At 35.5% G+C, this 21,913-nt stretch overlaps 1 protein-coding gene across 3 annotated transcripts in view; it reads left to right on the top strand.

Moving 5' to 3' along the window:
- LOC140153682 (uncharacterized) overlaps positions 1-21,913 on the top strand; it is a 144,496-nt gene that overhangs the window by 7,704 nt on the left and 114,879 nt on the right. For 2 of the 3 annotated variants that reach the window (XM_072176491.1, XM_072176490.1), the window contains exon 2: positions 18,692-21,275. In XM_072176491.1, the coding sequence (XP_072032592.1) occupies positions 18,692-21,275 (2,584 nt within the window). Of the gene's footprint in view, positions 1-16,442; positions 16,540-18,691; positions 21,276-21,913 lie in introns of those variants that run through there. The other variant, XM_072176492.1, reaches the window with a different exon arrangement.

Raw genomic sequence — 21,913 nt, 5'->3', positions numbered from 1 at the left:
TCCCTTTCATTCCCCAACAAAATATTACAAAAGAATGAAAATGATTTGCACAAATCAGGTCATTTGTAGAACCCTATCGAAATGATTATTTAAATGTGATTACAACAAATGACATGCATTTTTGTTTCAAAATGAAAATTCATCTTTAAATTTAATGGTACCCTCTAAATGTACACAGAGTGGAAAAAGAGTTAGAGAGCAGGGGGGTAGGCCTACTCAGTACAAATGACCATACGGGGACATGCCGCAAATATGGGTAGCATTTTCAGCCTTTTGGTATATCAATGACCCCTTTTTCAAAGCCTATTTTGGTATATGAATGGGTCCTTTTTTCAAAATTTTCTAAATTTTTTCGGAAAATAGCCCAATTTTTCCTTAAACTAGCCAAAATTGTCAAAATTTGTAAAAACAAAGACAATCTGGGTTAAATTCGGCCGGCTTGAAAAATTGGTATATTTATGGGTCGACTTTCAAATTCTCAGCGGCAAGTCCCTACCAAAACCAAACTGGAGTACCCCCCCCCGTTAGAGAGTGCAATGGAGGAGAACCGCTTTGTGAGTAAAAAAAATTCACTCTATAAGGATTGAAAAAATGTATACTCTCAAAAGAGTGAATATTGCCTAAAGAAAATGTACTTTCTTTCATTTTAGAGTGTTTTCCACTCAAAAACTGGTTGTCCTTCGTTCAACTCCTTTTTAGAGTGGAAATGCACTCTTTTACAAAAAAATTGAGAGTAGCCCTATATTATACTGTACATCAAACAATGAACTAGTTAGTCACCAAAAGACCCCAAGTTTCTACACATTCATGTTCACTGTTGAAGGTGTGTTTATTCATGTAGACGTGCAACATACACTACAAAACACATAGTTACAATATATGCAGTTGACTGTAAACATGTTCAATACATTATACGTACATTGTACCAGGGGGTACTCAACTGGGAAGTGATCAGTGATGTGCTGCTGAGAATTTAAAAGTAGACCCATCCATCCATATACCGATTTTCAAAAAGTCCAAATTTTCAGCCAAATTAATGCAAATTACCTAACAGTACCACCTTAAGGCTCCAGAAGAGCTTGTTCCAATATCTGTGATTTAATGCTCTCCTACAAATTCCAAAAGACAGTCCCTGCTGGCAACTGACACTATTAGAAACATGTTGAATGATGCACAAGTTTGATTCAATCTGATCAAGCTATTGATTCAGATGCATGTTTTTTGTCTGAATAAAATAGATACAGATTTTATTTTTAAATGTTTCCCCTTTGCAATAAGTACGGACATGACTTAAAAGACTTAATTATGATTGGTTTACAAAATTTACAATAAAACTTATTCATGTTGATGTGTTCATATTATTCTGAATGTGTGTGCACAATCTTCCAAGTCATGATTTGAACTCTACTGTTTGGTACAATGAACCAGGGAAGTGAATGAACTAAACCCTGGTTCTGGTTGACCTTTAAAACACACTCAAAACAATACTTGCCCAGACAATGAATCTATACGCTCAAAACCTTGTGTTATGAAACTGGAATAATAACCAGCAAAATAAGTGTGTAATGCTTTTGTCTTGTTACAAATATGGTAACAAAAGATATGTATACATAGTGTAAAGACTGATATTTGTTCTGTGGACCTTTTATACTACTAGACAGTAATAGAGGAGTATCATTCCATTTGTAGAACTAGAAGAAAAATTCTACCATTGCAAGGAAAAATCTGAATTTACCATCGAAGTGACGTAATAATTGGATTAACAACCATAGCAATAGATGTATACAATTTTTGAATAGATTGCCCTGCATTACAAGCAGGTTGCACTCATCACCAGCATATGTCTGTAATCATAGATTGAATACATTACCTCTTTTTCAAAGATACTAATCTTACAGGTGCGCAGTGATCAGCATTTCTTTGATATCTACATGTATGGCTCAATGCATTGGTACCACCTGAACGTTCTAGTGCAGGGCGATCTATTCAAAAATTGTATTTATCTATTGCTATGGTGTTTAAATAATCTGATTATTACGTCACTTCGACAGCTTAATTTGTTTTGAAGTCAAACTTAAAACTGAGAATTGTTCCTTTAAAATATGATCAGTTCTGTTGACATTTTGTTTGAAGAAGCCTGAACTGGTATTTTGAGAAGCATCAAGTTTAGGCTTGATGTTGTAAAAGCGCTCTAGGTAGTCTAGGCTTGCATGACACACCACTCACTATGGACCACAATGGTCTCATCCCAATGGGATAGTTCAATAACCTCAATTAAACAACCATAGTGCAAAATTTGACCTCAAGTTTCAGAGTATGAGTTTTTGTACCCAAAATTTTCAAAGGTCATTCAATGAATGTGCATTGGGGTTCAAGAACTGTGCCTTGATAGATGAGCATGTTGTGGATCCTAGTGACTAGTGCTCTGCAATGAATACAATAAGTATGAACAAGGCTATGGTGGTATAGGCAATCCTTTATTTTCAGTTAAAATGATAAAATTAACACCCTTACAAGGCTTACATCATGCAGAAAATGCAATTGTTTTGGGAAGACATTCAATTGATCAGTTAACAATCAAAATGAAATAGAGTGTTAAAATACTAAGCAAGTAAGGTCAGGAGTAGGTTTCATGCATTGTAAGTGAAACAGGTTCATGTTTATGTTGTGTTTAATGAGCGTGTATGGCACCTGTGCTTTGCCTTTGTTTCTTGTTTAAAAACCAACTTCCACTTTCCGTTGTTCCTCTTTTAATTTTAATACCCGATCTTGCTGAAATGGGTTTGCATCAGTGTTGTGTACATAATGAAATTTTTACATTTGAGGGTCTTTGTTCATACCTGGATGAAAATGTGTATTATGTTAAAATGCATACACCTGAAAGAAACATGTCATGTGAAGTTATTCTCCAGCCTTAGGGGTACTACACCCTGCCCAATTTTGTGCCTATTTTTGCATTTTCTCAAAAATATAAGATTGGTGACAAGTAAGATATATATATTATAGGGGCAAGGACTACAACTACTGCACTGGAAATTTTATTTCAACACAGACAACAGTTGTGGAGTTACAGTCAAAAATGAGGGAAAACCAATATTTGATCAATAAATCAATAACTACTTGCCTTGAGTTGCTGAATTTCTGTGCAGTAGTTGTAGTCCTTGCCCCTATAATATACATATCATACTTGTCATCAATGCGCTATAATTTTTGTGAAAAATGCAAAAATAGGCATAAAATTTACCAGGGGTGTAGTACCCCCTTAAAGCATTAAGTCTTGCATCCACTCAGAACCAGTGGCAACTATGGCATCTAGGTAACATATAAGGCAGCTTTTAGAGACAAAGGGAGAAAAAATTTGCAAAAATGTCCTTCCAACCACCTAAAACAACAAAAGTTTAGTAACAAGGAATAAGTTACTGAAACATGCCATGCTGTTCCTGATACCACTGCTGATACAAACCTGAACCAAAGATAATTTTTGGGAAAATATTGTGTGTGGGCTCAGTCATCCCAATTTTTCATAAATTATGTGACGTGCACCTACAAAATGAGTGTAGCCAGGGCAGAAGATGGAAGTCCATTAAACATGGCAAAATTCATTTTGCATAAAATATTGTTTTTTGAAGACAAAATCCTGAGACAAAATCAAGGAACAACCCATGTACCTGAATGCATTAAAATATAAGAACTTTAAGGGTAGACTGGGTATTGTTGGTCGAAGCACCCAAAAAATATAAATTTTCATTATCAAAATCAATATATTTTTGAAAAATACACTTTTCATTCTACAAATCATATACTTTGAAAACTTGAGCTTGATTTAGTGTTGTGAATCAGTTATGTACGTTTTTACAAAAGTGTTGTTGTTTCAGCCCTCTTTACAGCATAACTCAAGAACCACAAAACCTACAAACATATATCTTCGATATTTGAATTCTTCTACACACTCGCTATGAAATGATCAATGCTATTTTTGCCAAAGCTCAATTTCATTCGCAAGATGAGCCCTGTAAACTACCAAATCGCAACAGTTTAAGATAGTTGCTAACCTGAAATATGCTCATTTTGTGAATGCTCAAATGTGTTTTCATAAAGAAACTAAGTGTCTAGGTTAGTGATTAGTAATCATTATGAAGCGTCATGTCACTGCTGTAATTATAAAGGAAGTATCTATCTCATCTTGAAAGTCTTTCCTTCCACCATTGTCCGCAATCTAACACCTTGCAGGGATCAAGTTTACATAGTCTAGGTCACAAATGACATCTGAGCAAGGGCCAGTCTACTGTGGGATGTCCCAAATGCTATCAACTTTTACTTGAACCGTAAACTGTAAACTACGATTAAAACGGTGTTGAGGCCCCGATCTACAGCTTCATCCCCCTTTTTTTTTCTTTGAAAATGAGATTTTGGTATCGGAAGATAGCTCATATTTTTCTCATTAACCAGGTAAAATAAATAATGCCTGAGATATGTTTTGTGGTATTCAATTTTAATGGGGTATTGAGAAAAATAGGAGCGTGATCTACCAAAATCTCAGTTTTGATGAAGAAAAGTGGAGAACGAGGTCGAGGCTGTTGATTGGGTCAACACCTGTGGTAATGTGTGAATTGTGGTTCTATCCTATGAGGCATTGTTATCACATTTTTTTGTTGCTTTTCGTAACCGCTGGAGCAATACAACTCAAAATTTGGAAATGCATTGATGCCTCAATCAAAGATATACAGAACATGAAAAAATCAGACCATGCCCCTTTAAGCCCAATTCATGCATGTTTATGCCACCTGTAATGTATTTGATGCAGCAATTATTCATCATTCAATATCAAATCATTTTTATCTTCTATATGGAATGTTTGTTGAGGAAAAATTGATTATAAAGTGGCCACCAAAATATTTTGTCAAACATTTGTTACAAGATGAATGACTTTAAGGGGGTACTACACCCATTGATTTTTTTTTGCATTTTTTGCATTTTGTGAAGAAATTACAAAAAAAATTGGACAAAGTGGTATGCAAAATGAAGGGCAAATCTTCTCGTTTTATTGGTGGTATCGGTATCAATGTAGCTTACATGCTTTTACAGATAGAAGCCAAAAGGAGGTACATCACTGATGATTTAAATTCACTTCATTTTGGAAAGCTTACTATCAACGGATTTCGTTAAAATTTTGGATATGTGTTGCTAACACATTAGGGAAATAAAGTTGATATGTAAAATGGGAATAAGTGGTTCCTGATTTCTTTTATGACTTCATGAACTTGGTGCTCCACAACTATCAAAAAGGAACTGGTTAAAATGCTTCTATTTTCAATGTTGAGCTATATTTTGCATTTTTAACTTGCGACATTATTGCACTGAAACTTAATTAAGCCATAGGTAACAGGTTACAACAACCATACTACAGCAATGATGAAAAAAATTGTATTTCTTGTCACCTATACAACCATATTGGGTAGTTTTCCATAAGCTTAAGTTTTGTGATTTTGGTAACTATTTTATATTTATTTGTGAAACCGTCTCAACTAGGCATTCTAAATTGTACTCACCATTTACATCCCAAGGTATATTAGTATATCCACCATGCACTTCTCGATATATATCCAGTTAAAGACAGAATATCAAAATTATGCCTCATATGATATCACAGACTCTCACATGTGTATTCAAAATTGATGCTTAAATTTGACCTGAACCAATTGACCTATAACCTGACATACGGTGACCTAATAGCCTTTTTCTTCTCCTAACAACTAATGACTATGCATCCATTGTATAAGTGTTTATTTAATTTATTCAGTGTTATATCATGGTAGGTATTTTGCATGCACCACTATAGATTTTCTATAGAGAGTATAACAAAGGATTTAATGTATTCTATTCATGTACCCTACTTGAACATTTTCAAAAGAATAAATTATGGTTTGTTATGAAACACAGATCTGAGTTACTAGGTTACAGTAAACAAAAAATATATAGGGCTAAAATGACTTACTAAAATTGTTGAAATTCACTTTATATGTAGATATATTTTATAAGTTCAGGACATGAGGTGATAAACATATATATGTACTTAATAAATTTGCAAGAAAAAAAAGAAGAGGGGTACTGATGAAAATCGGGGTATTATATCGCCTTAAATAGATTGATTTATTTGAATTTAAAACTAACACTTGAATTGCACTTACTATATATTATTGTTATTTCACTCCAGAAAATTGATTTCAATTCTATTCAAATTCAATTCTTTCTATACCTGGAGTCTTCCTATTCAATTCCAATTCAATCCACCTTGCTTTAGAATTAATTCAATTCGATTCCAATTCAATTTGTCAATTGCAAAATCATTTCAATTCAATTCCAATCCAATGCAGTGAAATTAACAGCTAATCCATTTCAATTCAATTCTGAGCATTCATTTCAATTCCAATTCAATTCCAATTCCAATACAGTTGCAGTTTAGTGTTAATTGACCAAAGGCACACTGCAGAATTGTGTCTAGAGGTTGAACACTTTTTTGTCCTCGATTTGTAAACACATGTAAAATCTAAACACAAATGTCAAACTTCAAAACATTAAGTGTTTAATATCTAAACACAAGGCATCAAAATCAAATTACTAAACATGTTTAGCAAATAGCAATGTTTACAAATCGAGGACAAGATGGTGTCTAGAATGGTGTTTAATATTTAGACGCTGTTTTTGCAGTGCATGTTTTAAATGTTATACCAATTTTATAACACTTTAGTCAGCAACACAAAGTCAAAGTCAACAGAAGATACTTCATTGTAACTCACTTTTCACATTCAAACAATGTGAGTGATCCTTGACCTCTGGGTCCTATTTTATGAAACTTTGGAACTTCTTAGTTCTTATGTGACTGACTTCCTAATATTTGTCTTATCTTCTTGTCCACCATGCACATCATTTTCTAAACTTAAGGTGTGTGGTATGATTGATAATGGGACCCTGTCCCCACACTGACCTCAAAGATGTCAAAAATCAAGGTTTTGATACTATTACATAGCCCCTACTTGTTACACCCAAAATCCTTGTACTTTTGAAAAGTGTGAAAAAGCTGTCAAAGATATAGGCCTAAGCATTTTCTTTTAATGGTTTTCTCAAAATTTGTTCAAATGTACAATGACATTTGAGCATAAAAATTAGGAGCTTGAGAAAAATAAGGGCTTTATGATCAGTGCCAAAAGTTTGAGATCTTTGGCAAGTTGGGGGGGGGGGTCTTATACTCACATTATAGATCATATCAAGTAATTTAAAAGATTGGGAATGCTAAGAATCAATTTGCATCATGTTAGAAGATATTAGTGTCTTTATGAACATAGAACCTATAATTTTCCACATGACAAGAGAGACAGTTGATATTCTTCTAAAGAAAGATTAAGAAGAACTCCAAAAAAGTCTCAAAAAGTTTAACTATACCTGTGTATGAGAAATGATATCATATACTTTTAATTTTCTTCAATATGTATTTTATGCTATCATTTTTAAATGAAAGCTTTCCAGATTACTTACTTGCAATATGTTTTGTAACACTTAATGTTTATGTTTTGTACCAGTTTATGGTGACCACTGTTTCTTTTTATTTATCATGTTTAGGGAAAACAGTTTGCTTGTTTAAACAGAACAGAACTTCATGAGGGAAGGGTACTTTTTACAGGTGGAATGATCTGGAATCACAGACATCTGCTTGTGAATTGAAATGCTGAATTGAAATCAAAGCTGAATTTCATTTCAATTCCACTTCATTCTTCATCACTCAACTTGATTTCAATTCCAATCCAATTCAATTCTTCATTGCTCACAATGATTTCAATTCCAATCCAATTCAATTCATGCCCAAGCCCACTCATTTCGATTCCAATTCAATTCCAATGCATTGAAATGAAAATCGCCCAAATTTCATTTCAATTCAATTCGATTTCAATGCATTGAATTAACATTACTATATATTTGACATTAAAATAAAAAGTGTGAATCAGGCTTTAAAAAAAAGAAATCGGCAGGATTTGATTTGTCTGTGACTTGGCCAATATCCACGGTAACATCAATGTCTAATCATGTTGCAAGGGAATATATTTTAAGGATAACATCTTTGCAGGGGTTGACTAGGAAAAAAAAATAGTTGGCACACTTTATACGTTTTTCAAATGACCTCCGTATGATATTTCCACATTCAAGTTAGACAAGTCTGCCATGTATTTGAGCTTATTTGAAGCAGACATACTGCCCTTTTAAATGCCAATCCTCCCTTCCCCACCCCCAAAATTTAAATGTTGAGGGGTCTTGCAGGTCACAGACTATATTGAACACTATCTGCATCTCTACGCTCATATTCTGTAGTGTAACATCACACCCACTAAGGGAACAAACCAAAAGATTGATGACGTCCTATAAACGTAACTAGTTTCGTTTCTCAGCCGACCCCCTCCCTCCCTACCAGAAACGTAATAAAGAAATGTTGAAAATTTTGACATAATAATAATGATGACACATTCTTCAGACCGATGTTTTTGTACAAACGTAATCGAGTATTTTTACCCCCTCCCCCCTAAACGAAACTAGTTTCGTTTATAGGACGTCATCGATCTTTTGGTTTGTTCCCTAAGGCCGCCATGGTCGCAATGAAATAGCAGGTTATTTATACAGATCTTGTTTTGTAGGTCTGCTGCCAACATGGCTTTGCTCAACATTGTAATTTGTATTGGGGAAAGCCTATTGAAAGTGTGCCAACATTATTTTCTTTGATTGTAGCCTTTAATATCCGATCAATTATCCAATTGTTAAGTGCCAGGGTTAGCAGCAGATGTGTGCCCAGGGATGCTTTGGGGCATGACACCCCCTCCCCCAGGTTTTTCTAAAAATTAAAAAAAAAACATGTTGGGGCACAGATCAGCAAGTCGACTTCTATGATAAACTTAGGATCAATGACTTCTACTTCTGGGTTTGCGATGACATTTTCAATTACCTATCTTGTGTGTATTAGATTAGAGAATATACAGTAATGGTAGTTGCGCTTGCCAGCCCTTTTTTTTTGTTGCATAAAGATGGGTTACCTGATTGACAGCCTCATCCCCCCTCGTTTTCCTATCAAAATGGAAATTTCGGCATCAGAAGAAAGCTCATGTTTTCTCATCAAGTATATTCCATTTAGATGTTGTGAACGAAAAAGTGATAGCCTCATCCCCAATTGTGGTATACCACACATACCGTTCTATGGGCTGTTGGTCAGTGGCGGCGCCAGGAATTTTTTTTCGAGGGGCAAAGTGAATTTCCGCAAAAAGTGGAAATTTTGGATTTTTTACTTGGGGGGGGGGGCAAGAGTTATGATTCCCCCCCCCCTCCACTGTGACACCGCCACTGCAGTTGGTAAAAATATATTTTTACATGTAATAACAAAGTGGCTAGTGCAATACCTCAAAACTTAGGAATTGGATTATTTTGGTACAAGCTTCAATATGAGGTACAAAACACAATATGAAAAAATCTGACCACCTACCTTTAAGTTTCATGTGTGTACTTTAAACCTTGATTTCTCTTAGCATGGTTAATGCAACTATAAGTATGAAACATGCCAAGGCGGCAGTCAGTTTTCACAGATTTACCTGTAATTTCCATAAGGGTGTTAGCGAGTCCCGGGAATTGAGTCCCGCCTCGATAATCCTATTACCCGGTAGGAAATTCCCTGCCCGTAAACCAAATAAAAAAAATAAAAAAAATTCAATGCATTTTGATATCATTAATAGAGTATGACATGAAAACTATGTATCAATTTTCATATTAAAATAACAAAACAATGTGCAAAATTCAATTTTTTATTATTTTTTTTAGGTCAACCATGATCCTAGCATTTAGGTCTAGGTCCAGAGACACTATTAGTACAAAACCGAAAAAAACTTTGAAAAAAAAAAAATTTCGGTACCCGGTTACCCGCTTGAAAAATGCGCCTGGTACCCGGGCACAAAATTACCAAAATCACACCCCTAAATTTCCACAAACATCAGATCAATATTAAAGCAACATTCGTGTATCGTACATGCCACTGAAATCAATAAATCACTCCTCCAATTTGAAACAAATTGTAATTTTAGAGATGATATCATGTAACATTCATGCTGAATTTTATTTGGCCATTGACCATAGAAGAGCAGTATATCTGTATATGAGCTGATAATATGAATATGATCCCATCTGTTGACTTTTAATATTAAAAATGGATGATATAAGAATCAATGTATTTGGCATTGACTTTCAATGTTAGGTTTTGCCGCAGTTTATTTTAATATAGGCTATTATGCAAAATATTCTGAAACTGAAATTTCAGATTAACTTGTGCAAGCACTTATCACACTACATTGTAACATCTTATATGAATGATGAATTTAACAGCTTTTCAGGTTCAAGGAGCAATTAAGCAACTCCCAATTAGCGGATATTATAACATGGGAACCATTGAATGGAGACATTTTAAGTTCACTTGAAGTTCATAAACCCCTCTATCAGCTTCTTTTCTGGGCATAGACAGTAACACATGAAAAGCATCATTGTGAATTTGGGAAACTGCTTTCTATTTGATTTTGAAATATATTATAATGCACAGAATTTGACAATTACTAAGGAATTTCACAATTATTTATTTTAAAGGGAAATTTACGCCAACTTGCAACATCTGTCTCATGGGGTACTGTCATTTATCAGTGTGCGTACATACAAGTGACACAATTATTCAAAAAGATTTAGGCCAACATGTAAGGCAGGGTCAGAATTTTGGCGCAAATCCGAGAATTGATTCTTGCAAAGATTCTCGTAAACAGATTTGCGTGAATCAAACTTTTGTAGTTTACACAGAAGTTGATTTGCAAGAATCAAATGATTCCCACAAATTTATTCTGCAAGAATCAAGATTGATTCTTGCACTGTGAAACAAAATTCTGACCCTGTAAGGATGCTGTCAGGCCTGGGAAAACTCTAGGAAGCTCATTCCAGGGAAATGCAGTATTTGGAGGGAAATTTTAGAATTTTGAGAAAAGTTTTGCTTCTCCATGTCAGAAATGCATAAAAATTATTGGAAAATGTTGCTATGCTTTAGATCTTGAAGTGAACTTTGGCTGATCTTCCGGAAAATTTTTTTTTGTCCTGATGCTGTAAAATGTTATAAAGGCAAACATTTTTGTGCATATATTTTGGGTTAGGGTTATTTTTATATTCAATGAGAGATCCACCATTCAAATTGAAATGCCAGAAACAATTAGTGTGCTTGTCAGGAGCTCATTCTTGTTATCAACTGGCACTGACCAAGCAAAGGAAGGAAGTGAGATTTTGAAAGGGAAATAATCACTAGCGACAAATAATGATCAATTACTTCAAGTCTAATAGTGACAACTCCAAACACGCCAGGGTATGCTGCTGTATACATTACTGTCCAATGAGTGACAAGTGAGATCTGCCAACTTAGAAAAAATAATTCTTGTAATCCATTGTAGTCCTGATATGCAAAGGGGCACATCATAAGCCCTACATAGTGACTTTACTACCCATGATCCTCCTTCATTTTGTGCAGGAATCAGGCTTTGCCGTTTGAGGAGAGCGATTGCTCCCCATCACCCCCTCAAATAAAGCTGAGGAGAGCTTTTTATTGCTCGTCTACTTATGGTGTAACAATAATAACCACATATATACAGTACAGTAAAAATGCTCTCCTAGTGCTCTCCTGTAGCACTCAAGGAGAGCGATTAAAAGCTCCCCTGCAAATTTCAAACGGCAAAGCCTGTAAACCAAACATCTTTGATCCAACTACACAATAATCCATATTGTGGGCAATTTTTTACGTATGCAATTATGTAAACAATATTAAAAAAAATTAGTGTTCACCCAAAATAATTTTGTTAAGTGCCCTGGGCAGTTAATGAATATACATCTGAGCATGTTGAGATTAAATTTTTTCATAAACCTGAAACTATTGCAGTTCTAAAGATGAATATATACTCCGTCGCTGAGCGACGAGCGCTTGGTAATTGACCAATTAGGTAGAAGCGTGCTTTTCCCAACGCAACAAAAAGCACTCCACCTTCATGGCAAAAAACCATTCGCTATCGCTCAGCGATGTAGTATAAATTCAGCTTAATTAAGTTTCATTTTTTCTGTTGATTAAAATAACAAACATGTGGGACATTTAGATCAGATTCAAATGAAAATTTTGATTGAATTAAAAAAAGTTAAAACAAGATTACATTTGTAAATCTGCTTTCAGCAATTGAATACCTGAGTGGAAGAAGGGCCCAACTCCATCAAAACTGTTTTTGAGATATTAAGAAAAAACTTAATATTTGGAAAAGTTTTATAGACAGAATGTTTTCATCTTCAGGGACCTTTAATACACAAACATACAATATTACATACATTCGAAATTATATATGATGTTTCCATGGCAACGGTACAGGTCTTAATACGAGCTGGAGTTGGGCCCTTCTTCCACTAATATACTGCAAGTGTCAGTTCCGTAAGCAGATGTGTTATTTAAAAAATAAATAGCTACAGAAATTAGGTAATTATCCATTAATTGCACAAGTAGATGCATGTAATATGTTAGCAAGAAAGTTTATTGTAGTAAAAAGCAGATTTCATGGATGAACAAAATTCCTCTTTAATCCAATATGGAAGAAGGGCCCAACTCCATGAAGTTGGGCCTTACTTCCATGAAAACCATGATTAAGTGTATGTGGAAGACTATTTAGAGAGTGAATTTTGGCTCTTCTTTCACACACAAGGAAGAACAGTCTGCTGGCAATAAAATGCTGGGTCTAACTCATTTTTGTAAAAAATTGGAGTTGGGCCCTTCTTCCACTCAGGTATTCAATTATGAGTAATACATCAAATCATACAACTGCATCTGCACATGTTGTGTAGTTCGCATGTTATTATCTGAACTTATTAAAAATATTAATAATAGGAAGCTGCTTTTGAATTGAATGTTACAGATTTGCACCTCCCTGTTTGTATTCTGCTTTATCGTTAATATTGTTGAGATGCAATGATGCATGCCATTGAGGGTACAGTGTGCAGTGTGATTCTATTGTTACCTTACAGTTGCAGTATATCACTAGATCTAGTACATTGTGTGACACCAACATCAAAAGATCATTAAAATTGTTATTGATTACATGTACGACTGCCTTACAACAATAACACTTAATTGCATACACGCTGTGCACTTACTGATATAAATATCCGTTGCTGTAGCAAAATAAATAAAGTGAAATAACAATTTATTTACACTCTTAAATAAGTGGCACACTTTACTGACTTTGAAAATAAGGGGACAAACAAAAAGATTGATCATGTCCTAAAAATTAAATTAATTTCATTGGATGGCTGACCATCCCTCCCTACCTTACAGGTAACAATAAGCCCAATCGCCATTGTGACTTCCGGTTTTTGAGAGCACTTTTAGGACACTTTGACCTCTGACATTTCGGGAAAATTACTCTAATTATTTTTTTTTATTATTATTCTAATAATGTTACAATTAAAAATATTTAGATAATTAATTTATATAATAAATATATTTTTTGGATTTGTTTTTATTCAAGTAAAACTGTTTTGATTATATTTTGTATGTACAAAAAACAATTTTCATGAAAGGTCAAAGGACAAAGTGTCCTAAAAGTGCAAAAACTGTCCCACAATGCATTGCAAACTTCTAATGCCGATTTGGCTTATTGTGAAATGTGATGCGATCAAGCAAAATCAGTCGGAACTCAGAAATATTAAATTTTAAGTTTCTTATAGGATTGTAAAAGCTGGATTTTGCAGAAAACCCCATTGAAATTGAACAACCAGTTCCAAAGATATGAGTAATTAAAGAGTTTCCAAAACAACAGGGAAAAAAGGAAATACTTCCTTTGTTTCGCTATATCTCAAAATCAATATCCGAAGTTCCGACTGATTTTGCTTGATCGCATCACAAATGTTGAAAATTTATAATTTTCTGCATCAATATTTTGCTCTTCTTTTTACAAAAATAATCACACTAAATCCTTTTCTCTAACAAAACTAGTTGCACATCCGCCATCGGCGATGTGCATTCTTTTTACCGTGTTCTTCTTCTTTCTTTCTTTCTTCTTCTTCTTCTGTCAACACTATGCACGATCCGTCATCGTAGCCACATGCTTTCAGCCATGTTGACCATACTTGGTCACTTGAACCATTAGGTGGTGCCACAGATGTCACATGATAAACTTCCGGTCAAAAATCATCCACTTCCGGTCAATGGCCAAAACTTGGATTTTCACTAAAAATGCTACTCCTCCCACATATTACATAGCACCGTGACGTCACTTACACACATGCATCATCTATAGCCAGTGTCAAAAAGTTATACCACAAAATTGGAATCAAAGGTCATTAAGGGGTCATTTCCGGAAAAAGTCTGAAAAATTTGTAAAAAATATTCAAAAAATCACTGTCTTTACAAATTACATAGCAGAGAGTCGCCATTAGCACACATGCATCGCTATTATCTAGGGTCTTTAGGATGCCTACAGTTTTGGGGTCAAAGGTCATTAAGGGGTTACTTCCGGTCAAAAACCAAAATTATCAACAAAGTTTTAATTTTTTTTATCTCAAAATGTAAACAAACCAGAGTAATATACCCATCATACATGAATTAGTGTTACATGGTGTATGCATGGTATTTTTTATTTTGGGGGTCAAAGGTCATTAAGGGGTAACTTCCTGTTTTAGCTAAATAACTTCAAAAATTTTATCTCAACAACTAAACATAGTAGAATTTTTTAATTAAAAGTGGAACAATGCATTTTGTCGTTGTATATAAGGTTTTATTTTCATTGAGGTCAAAGGTCATTAAAGGGGTCAAAAGGTCAATCATAAATTTAAAAAATCATAATCCATGTATAAGTTCCGATAAAGCTGAAAATTCACCAGGAATATTCCTTATGACATCCTAAGCACTATGTAATATTTTTATGGGTCAAAGGTAATTAAGGGATCACTTCCGGTTCTCACAGATTCGAGCCATAACTCATTTGTCACTGCTGGCTGTGCATCCTCATGGTCGCAGGCGTAACATAATCAGATCTCTGCTTACATTATTGATTTTTATTTAGGGTCAAAGGTTATGAGGCGTCACTTCCGTGTTAAACAAAATACCTTCTAAAATACCTGGCGGTTGTGCATGCTCGCGGTCGCAGGCGACCGCAACCATATCTAGTTTCATTTGTGATGTCATCTGAATCTGTTTGTTCGTTGCCTTACAAAATCTAATTCTGTTTCTTCAAACACAATGCGCAAAAAAACACATGACATTTAAAAAAATGAAAATACATCTTATTTATGGTGGCCAACTTTGAGTATAACCATTTATAACACTTACAGAATGACTTATAAATTTTAGTGTTTCTTTGAAATAAAGCATCCACCAGCTACATGAATGTATGATCAGATTGACCTATAAATTTCTGATCGTTGATCATGTGGTTAAAAGCAGTATGTCATATTATTTTCCTGTGAAAGCCCTGTAGGGATTTTAAGGGATCTAAAATGAGCGTTTATTGCGTTTCGACAGTATTTTTTGTGGGACATGAGAGCACCTCGGACCTATCGAATTGCATTCTGAATCTGAAGCATGTCTTTCTGATATCAAATAATTTTCATTTTTGAAAATCACAATATAATACAAATTTTATAACAAATTATAAAAATTTGATATTTTTCAAATTTTTGATATATAACAGTCCTCGAAGTAAATTATATAAATCTAATGATATATTCTTAAAGTGTATGTAGCAGAGAGGAAAAGCCGACGGTCAATTGAAAATTTTGACCTTTCATATTGAAGATTGAAAAATATCAATTTTTAATGATTTGCCATAAAATGTGTATTAAATTGCAAATTTCAAAAAATCAAAATTATTTGATATCAGAATGACATTCTTCGTATTCAGAATGCAATTTGATATGTCTGATGTGCTCTGATGTCCCAAAATAAATACTGTCCAAACGTTCATACCCCAGCCCTTAACTGATCAAAACAGAGATACTCAAAATGTGAGCACTTCCATTCTATTTGAAATAAATGGAATAATGGATGACAAGAATATCATGATCTATGTAAACTGTAATTTGTATGCTATTGCTGTGATGTATACGGGCTGTCTTAGCAGATAGGGCTTGTGTACTATGTCACTGGAGTTCATTTAGGAGTAACTCGGTTTATATATCGTCAAACAGTTTTCTCTGCTGGATCCACAATTCCTTCCTTCCTCCCGTCTTCCCATGATAATGCCAACACGGGGTGTGTACGCGCGTGTGTGTATGCATGGATCTGATAGGGTGTATGTATGTGGGGATATAAGGCCATTGGCATTACGTATCAACTTCAGCCCGTGTTTACATCCATAGCTTGCATGTAAGTAGACTACATCGTAAAGGTGGGCAGACAAGCAAGCAAGCAGTCAGGCAGTCCGAATAGGAAATTGTACAGCGCATATGTAAGGCTGGGAGGTAAGTGGGCTGTTAGTTTACCAAGCACGTTTAACCTGTGTCATCAAGCTAATGCCAGATCAAGGAGTCAGTTGTTATCCAGTTTTTCGTCCTTGACTACGTCGTATTGACACTACTGATGTTCACTGATTTCAGGCTAGTGTTTTAAACCTTGCGTCACCTCGATCACACACGCCAGTACAGTGTGAAGAGATTAGTGAATGAACAGATGAATTCAATTGCGCAGTTTGTTTTCGACACAGTATGGTTTTCCGTTTTTGCTACACAGTTACATGTACACGTGTACTTGCAGTTATGATCTGTTGTGTTCACAGTAATGGGATTATATGAATTGAATGAAGTAAGGTGGTGTTCCAGACAAGTTGATCATATACTGAATCTGCAGAACAATTAGCTTTGGATATTCTTCTTGTTCTCAGCATATTAATTCGGAAGAACATCGTGGCTAGAAATATCATGGACAAGTGGATGATGCCCTACTAGATGTAATTAATAATTTCCTCTAGATATTGTTTAAGTGAAACATTGCACTGGAGGCGTTAATCTCTTCATAGATTCTGAATGGAATAGGGATTATGTAGGATTAATACTGGATTATGCAGATCAGACCGCTGCTTAAAGGAACATGACCTGATATATTTGGAAAATTGAATTTTTAAAAACTTATAACATAAAACGTTGTCCCTTTTTTTTAAAAGCATTCATGCAAAAAGAACATGTAAATGTTTCTTGTAAATGTGACTAATTCTTTATGGAATTACTGACATACAGTGTGATACTGGTAGTCTACCATATAGTCTACATTGGTTTTTATTTTATGATAATCATCATGATCATGTAATATATTGATATCAAATGAAAGACATTATTTTTCTCATTAACAAAAAATATATGAGCTTTCACCTCATACCAAAATCTGCATTTTGATGGGGGTAAAGTGGGGATGAGGCTGTCAATCAGGTCACCAACATTTAAATCATGATCAGCAGAGGTTTAGCACAGGCCCTGTGCTGTGACTCTGATGATGATATTTGAGGGGCGACTGGGCGTCACAGTTTGTGAATGGGGCTAGTTCTATGCAGGTTCAATTTCCATGGAACTTGAACTACTTGATTCATTTTTTATAAAAAACCCTACAAATGCTTGTCCAGTCTGTGTGCTTGCAAGTTGGGTGGTGCATCATAAAGTAGTTCAATCAAGGTGTAGCCATGATTTGTTTTGGAGGGACTGCTTTTAGGTAAAAAGACTTGTATCAAACTTGCTGATTTGAGGGCCATTCTTCAGAAAATGAAACTAAGAAATTAAAGGAATCATTTCTTTTCTTAACATTTTTGTGGCATTATGATGGACTGGCGTCTTGCCTTTTTCTTGGCATATTTAATTGCTGGTCAATTCTTCTGCCATGAAAATGTTAAATAAATACTTTTAATGTATTGTGCAATCACTGTATGTGCTTTTACTGTATGTTTTAGTTTATATCTGGCAAATAAAATAAAATGAAATGATATAAAGTTCTAGGAATTGTGCTTTCATACAGAATGAAGTTACATAAAAAAAATCTGTTTATAAATATTTTCTGGTGTACAACGTTATTGAAATATTTTCAACTAAGGGCAACATAACAAATAGTATTTACAGTTGGCATAGAGTCATGTAAATTAACTGACCAGTAGGGTTACTTTGTAGTAAGTCTTTTTAGCCACTGCAAATATCAAATTATGCCATATACTTACTACAATAAATTTCCATTTCTAAGGATCATTGTGTACTGACTTGCTACAAATTTAAGGTCAATTCTTTGATGCATGGATGCTTGTCAGTCAGCCATGCATCCTTAAATACTTACCAATGTACACTGCAGCAGCCAGTATGGATTTTTTTCGGCTTGGCATGTCTATCTACAAAACTGCTTGCATAAAAGTACAGATCATTGCCGTGGGTTGTAGATTGAGTTGTCTACTCACTTTATCTTATTTGTCTACCTCACATTATAGGTTTCAGACTGCAAATTGTGTAAAAATATATAAAATAATACACTTTTTGATCACACAATATTCTATGAAATGATTTGAAGAAAAAAAATGTTTTTTTGACAATGTGGTAAGATTTCGCTTTACTCACTACTTCTGCCTTGTTTTTGTTTACTTACTAGGACCAGCGCCAGAGATCGCCCACTACCAAACATGCCTTGATGAATGGAAATATATCTGATTTTGGAAATATAGGAAGGAAAAGCAGAACTCATAGCCCTAAGAGTGCTTCAAATAGTCCAAAACTAAGTCCACACAGCTCAAAAAATAATAGTCCCAAAGGAGGTACAAGCAGTCCAAAAGGAGGTGTCGGCAGCCCAAAGATTGTCATTCACAGTCCAAAGAATAGTGGCAGTAGCCCAAAAGGAAGTGCGCACAGCCCAAAAGGTGGAGGTCTGAGCCCAAAGGGCGGAGGTCTGAGCCCAAAGGGTATAGGTCTGAGCCCAAAGAGTGGAGGTATCAGCCCAAAGGGTGTAGGTCTCAGCCCAAAGAGTGGAGGTCTCAGCCCAAAGAGCGGAGGACTCAGCCCAAAGAATGGAGGTCTCAGCCCAAAGAATGGAGGTCTTAGCCCAAAGGATATTTCTCATAGCATAAAAGGTGGTGGTAATTCTCCAAAGAGCAGTGCCAGTAGCCCAAAGGGTAGTGTGAAAAACTCAAAGAGTGGCTCGCCACCAAGTCCAAGAGTTAGTCAGCTCAGTCCCAAAAGTGGGCAACAAAGTAGATCCCAGAGTCCTAAACCTAAAGGAAGACCACAGAGTCCGAAAGGAAGCACGGGACAAGGACAAACGAAACTCAAGAAACTGATTGATAATAACAATCTTGGTGGAATATACAACACATTGCATGTTGACGTGGACCTTGCTAATAACAAATTAACTGTGTCACCAGTTGATGGTCGACGCTGTCATTCAGATTCTGGTTTGTCGGTTAAGAGAACTGCTCCCAGTATATCACCGAGTGAGAGCAAGAAGAGAAAATTAGAATTTACGGAGATTAAAGGTAAACGAAGTTCCCCACCTGGAAAGAAAAGAAAAGCGGACAGTACAGGAAACAGCGGATCATCAACTCCAACCAAACAGGTTGATAGGACTGTGGATTATAATCAGAACATTCAGGTAGTGGGAATAGGAAGAGGTCAAAGAAGGAACAGTTGGGATAATGGCCTTCACTCTCCTGATCAGTACAAGTCCATCCACAGTATAGGCAGTAGGAAAGCTGTGATGAAAGTGGCAACTTATTCCGACACCATACTGACGAGCACTCGAAGAAGCCTTCCCGCTTGTCAACCGAGCATCACAAATGGTGCTCTAGACAAGTCATCAGGTGTACAAGTTGCTGCTTTGGATTTGTCAATGGGATCCATGAAAGATAGCAGTTCACTAGGTTGTCAAGCAAAAGAGACCAGTGCTGTGTCTAAACCACAAAGAACTGCTATGGTTTCAAGCAAGCCAGTAATTGTGGTCACAGGGGAAAGCGAGACTTCGTCCATTGAATCCGACCCCGCTGATAAGTATGAGAAAGTCGACACCGATATACTCTTCAAGAAAGAGGCCATTGCGAAGAATGCGATGATAGAATCGGAGCATATGGATAATGAAATCAACTCAACGGCTGACAAAGAGCGGTCTAGCTCGACACCTAGTAGCGAAGTGTTTGAAGATGCAATTGATAAGGACAAGAGGTCATTGACCCCACCAAGTGATGGGGATGATTCTGCATTCAGCACAGATGATATCCCATCAACAGAAGGAAAAGAAAAGCAACAATCAAAAGAAAAACAACCAAAGCGTGTTGCTAAGAAGTATGCAGACTTGCAGCCTAGAGCACCTAGGAAACGACGTATGGCTAGTCTAACAGCTGAAACGAAAAATCTATTGTTACTTGAAAAGGATATATCACCTTCTTCTGCATTGAAAAAAGCTGCTAATGGAGGAGAAAGGGGTAGAAAACGAAAGAGATCGGAAAGTCAACCTGGAGACTCGAATGTATCAGATGGTGCTCTATTACAGACTTGTAATGATGTAATTAACAAAGGGACAACAGTTGCTGTTGAACAACAAGTAAATAAAAACACTGTTAGTAGTAAATGTGATGCTACTGTGAGCACTACTCCAATTGTAGTAGCTACAGTAGCGAACGCTAAAACTAAATTCCTTCACAAAGATGTCAAAACTGGAAGAACTCAATCTGGAAAATTAAAGTCACCCACTAGTACTGCTCCAAAATCAACTGGAAATTCCAAAGCTAAATCCACTGTGTCATTTGCTGTTGCAAAGAAGAAGAAACATTTAAAAAGCACAAGCAGCAAACCTTCCTCAACTGTAGTAAGCAAACCCTCCTCAACTGTAATAAGAAAACCCTCCTCAACTGTTATAAGTAAACCCTCCTCAACTGTAGTAAATAAACCCTCCTCAGCTGAAGCGAGTAAACCTTCATCATCTGTTATAAGTACATCGCCTAGTAAATCCATGACAGCGGTAATCAGTTCATCACCTAGTAAGAGTGCCAAGTTATTATTGTCAAGACATTCAACTGTGGACTCAGCATCATTGGGCACAGTGACATCAAGTACATGTACATCCATCACAACACCATTATTGTTGCGCATGTCGAGACATTCCACGGATGGTACCAGCAGCGGTGAGGAGTCCTTGCTTCCGTCTCCGTCTGGATTTGATCCTGTCAGCATCAGCTTACTTCAAACAGGTAAGAGATACAAATATTTATAAATTGTGACGTGTCATGTCGAAAGGAGACACTTTTGGGCAGATCGTAAATGGAGAAATAGCTAAAAATCTGCCCGGGGTGATTTTTTAAATAATTTGGGTTTGTTGCGAATTTGTGATGTTATTAATGTTAAAAAATATTGTCTGATAGTTTCAGACCGAATATAACTGGCATCTTGTATTTTTTGAGACATTTTTCAAGGTAATTCATACTCTCAACATTGTCAATAATATTTTTAAAGGCCGATATCTCAATTTCCAATTTTATAATACCATAACTTACGAACTCAATATCTACGCTTAGAAATGTCCGATTTCATTGGGGAAAATGGTGTTGTGGAGCAAAATATCTCTATATTTAAGATATGTAAATTGATAACCTGTCCTTTTGACATGACACGTCACAATTTCTCTTAGCATACAAATTGTGCTTGTCATCAATACTTGTATCTTAACATAGGCATATACACTGTATGACTTGGTGAGAATGTAAAATAGGATTGCAAATTGCAATAGTATTACAATCAATATTGTGCTGACCAATAAAGTGGAAAAATACATTTTCATTTGAGGAAAAACAAGCACCATCCGTAAAGTTAAGAATATACATAATATCAC

Source organism: Amphiura filiformis, chromosome 5 (genome assembly GCF_039555335.1).
Source record: "Amphiura filiformis chromosome 5, Afil_fr2py, whole genome shotgun sequence".
NCBI classification, from domain to species: domain Eukaryota; kingdom Metazoa; phylum Echinodermata; class Ophiuroidea; order Amphilepidida; family Amphiuridae; genus Amphiura; species Amphiura filiformis.
The sequence above is the reverse complement of the archived record's forward strand: the minus strand, read 5'-3'. Positions and strand labels throughout refer to the sequence as shown.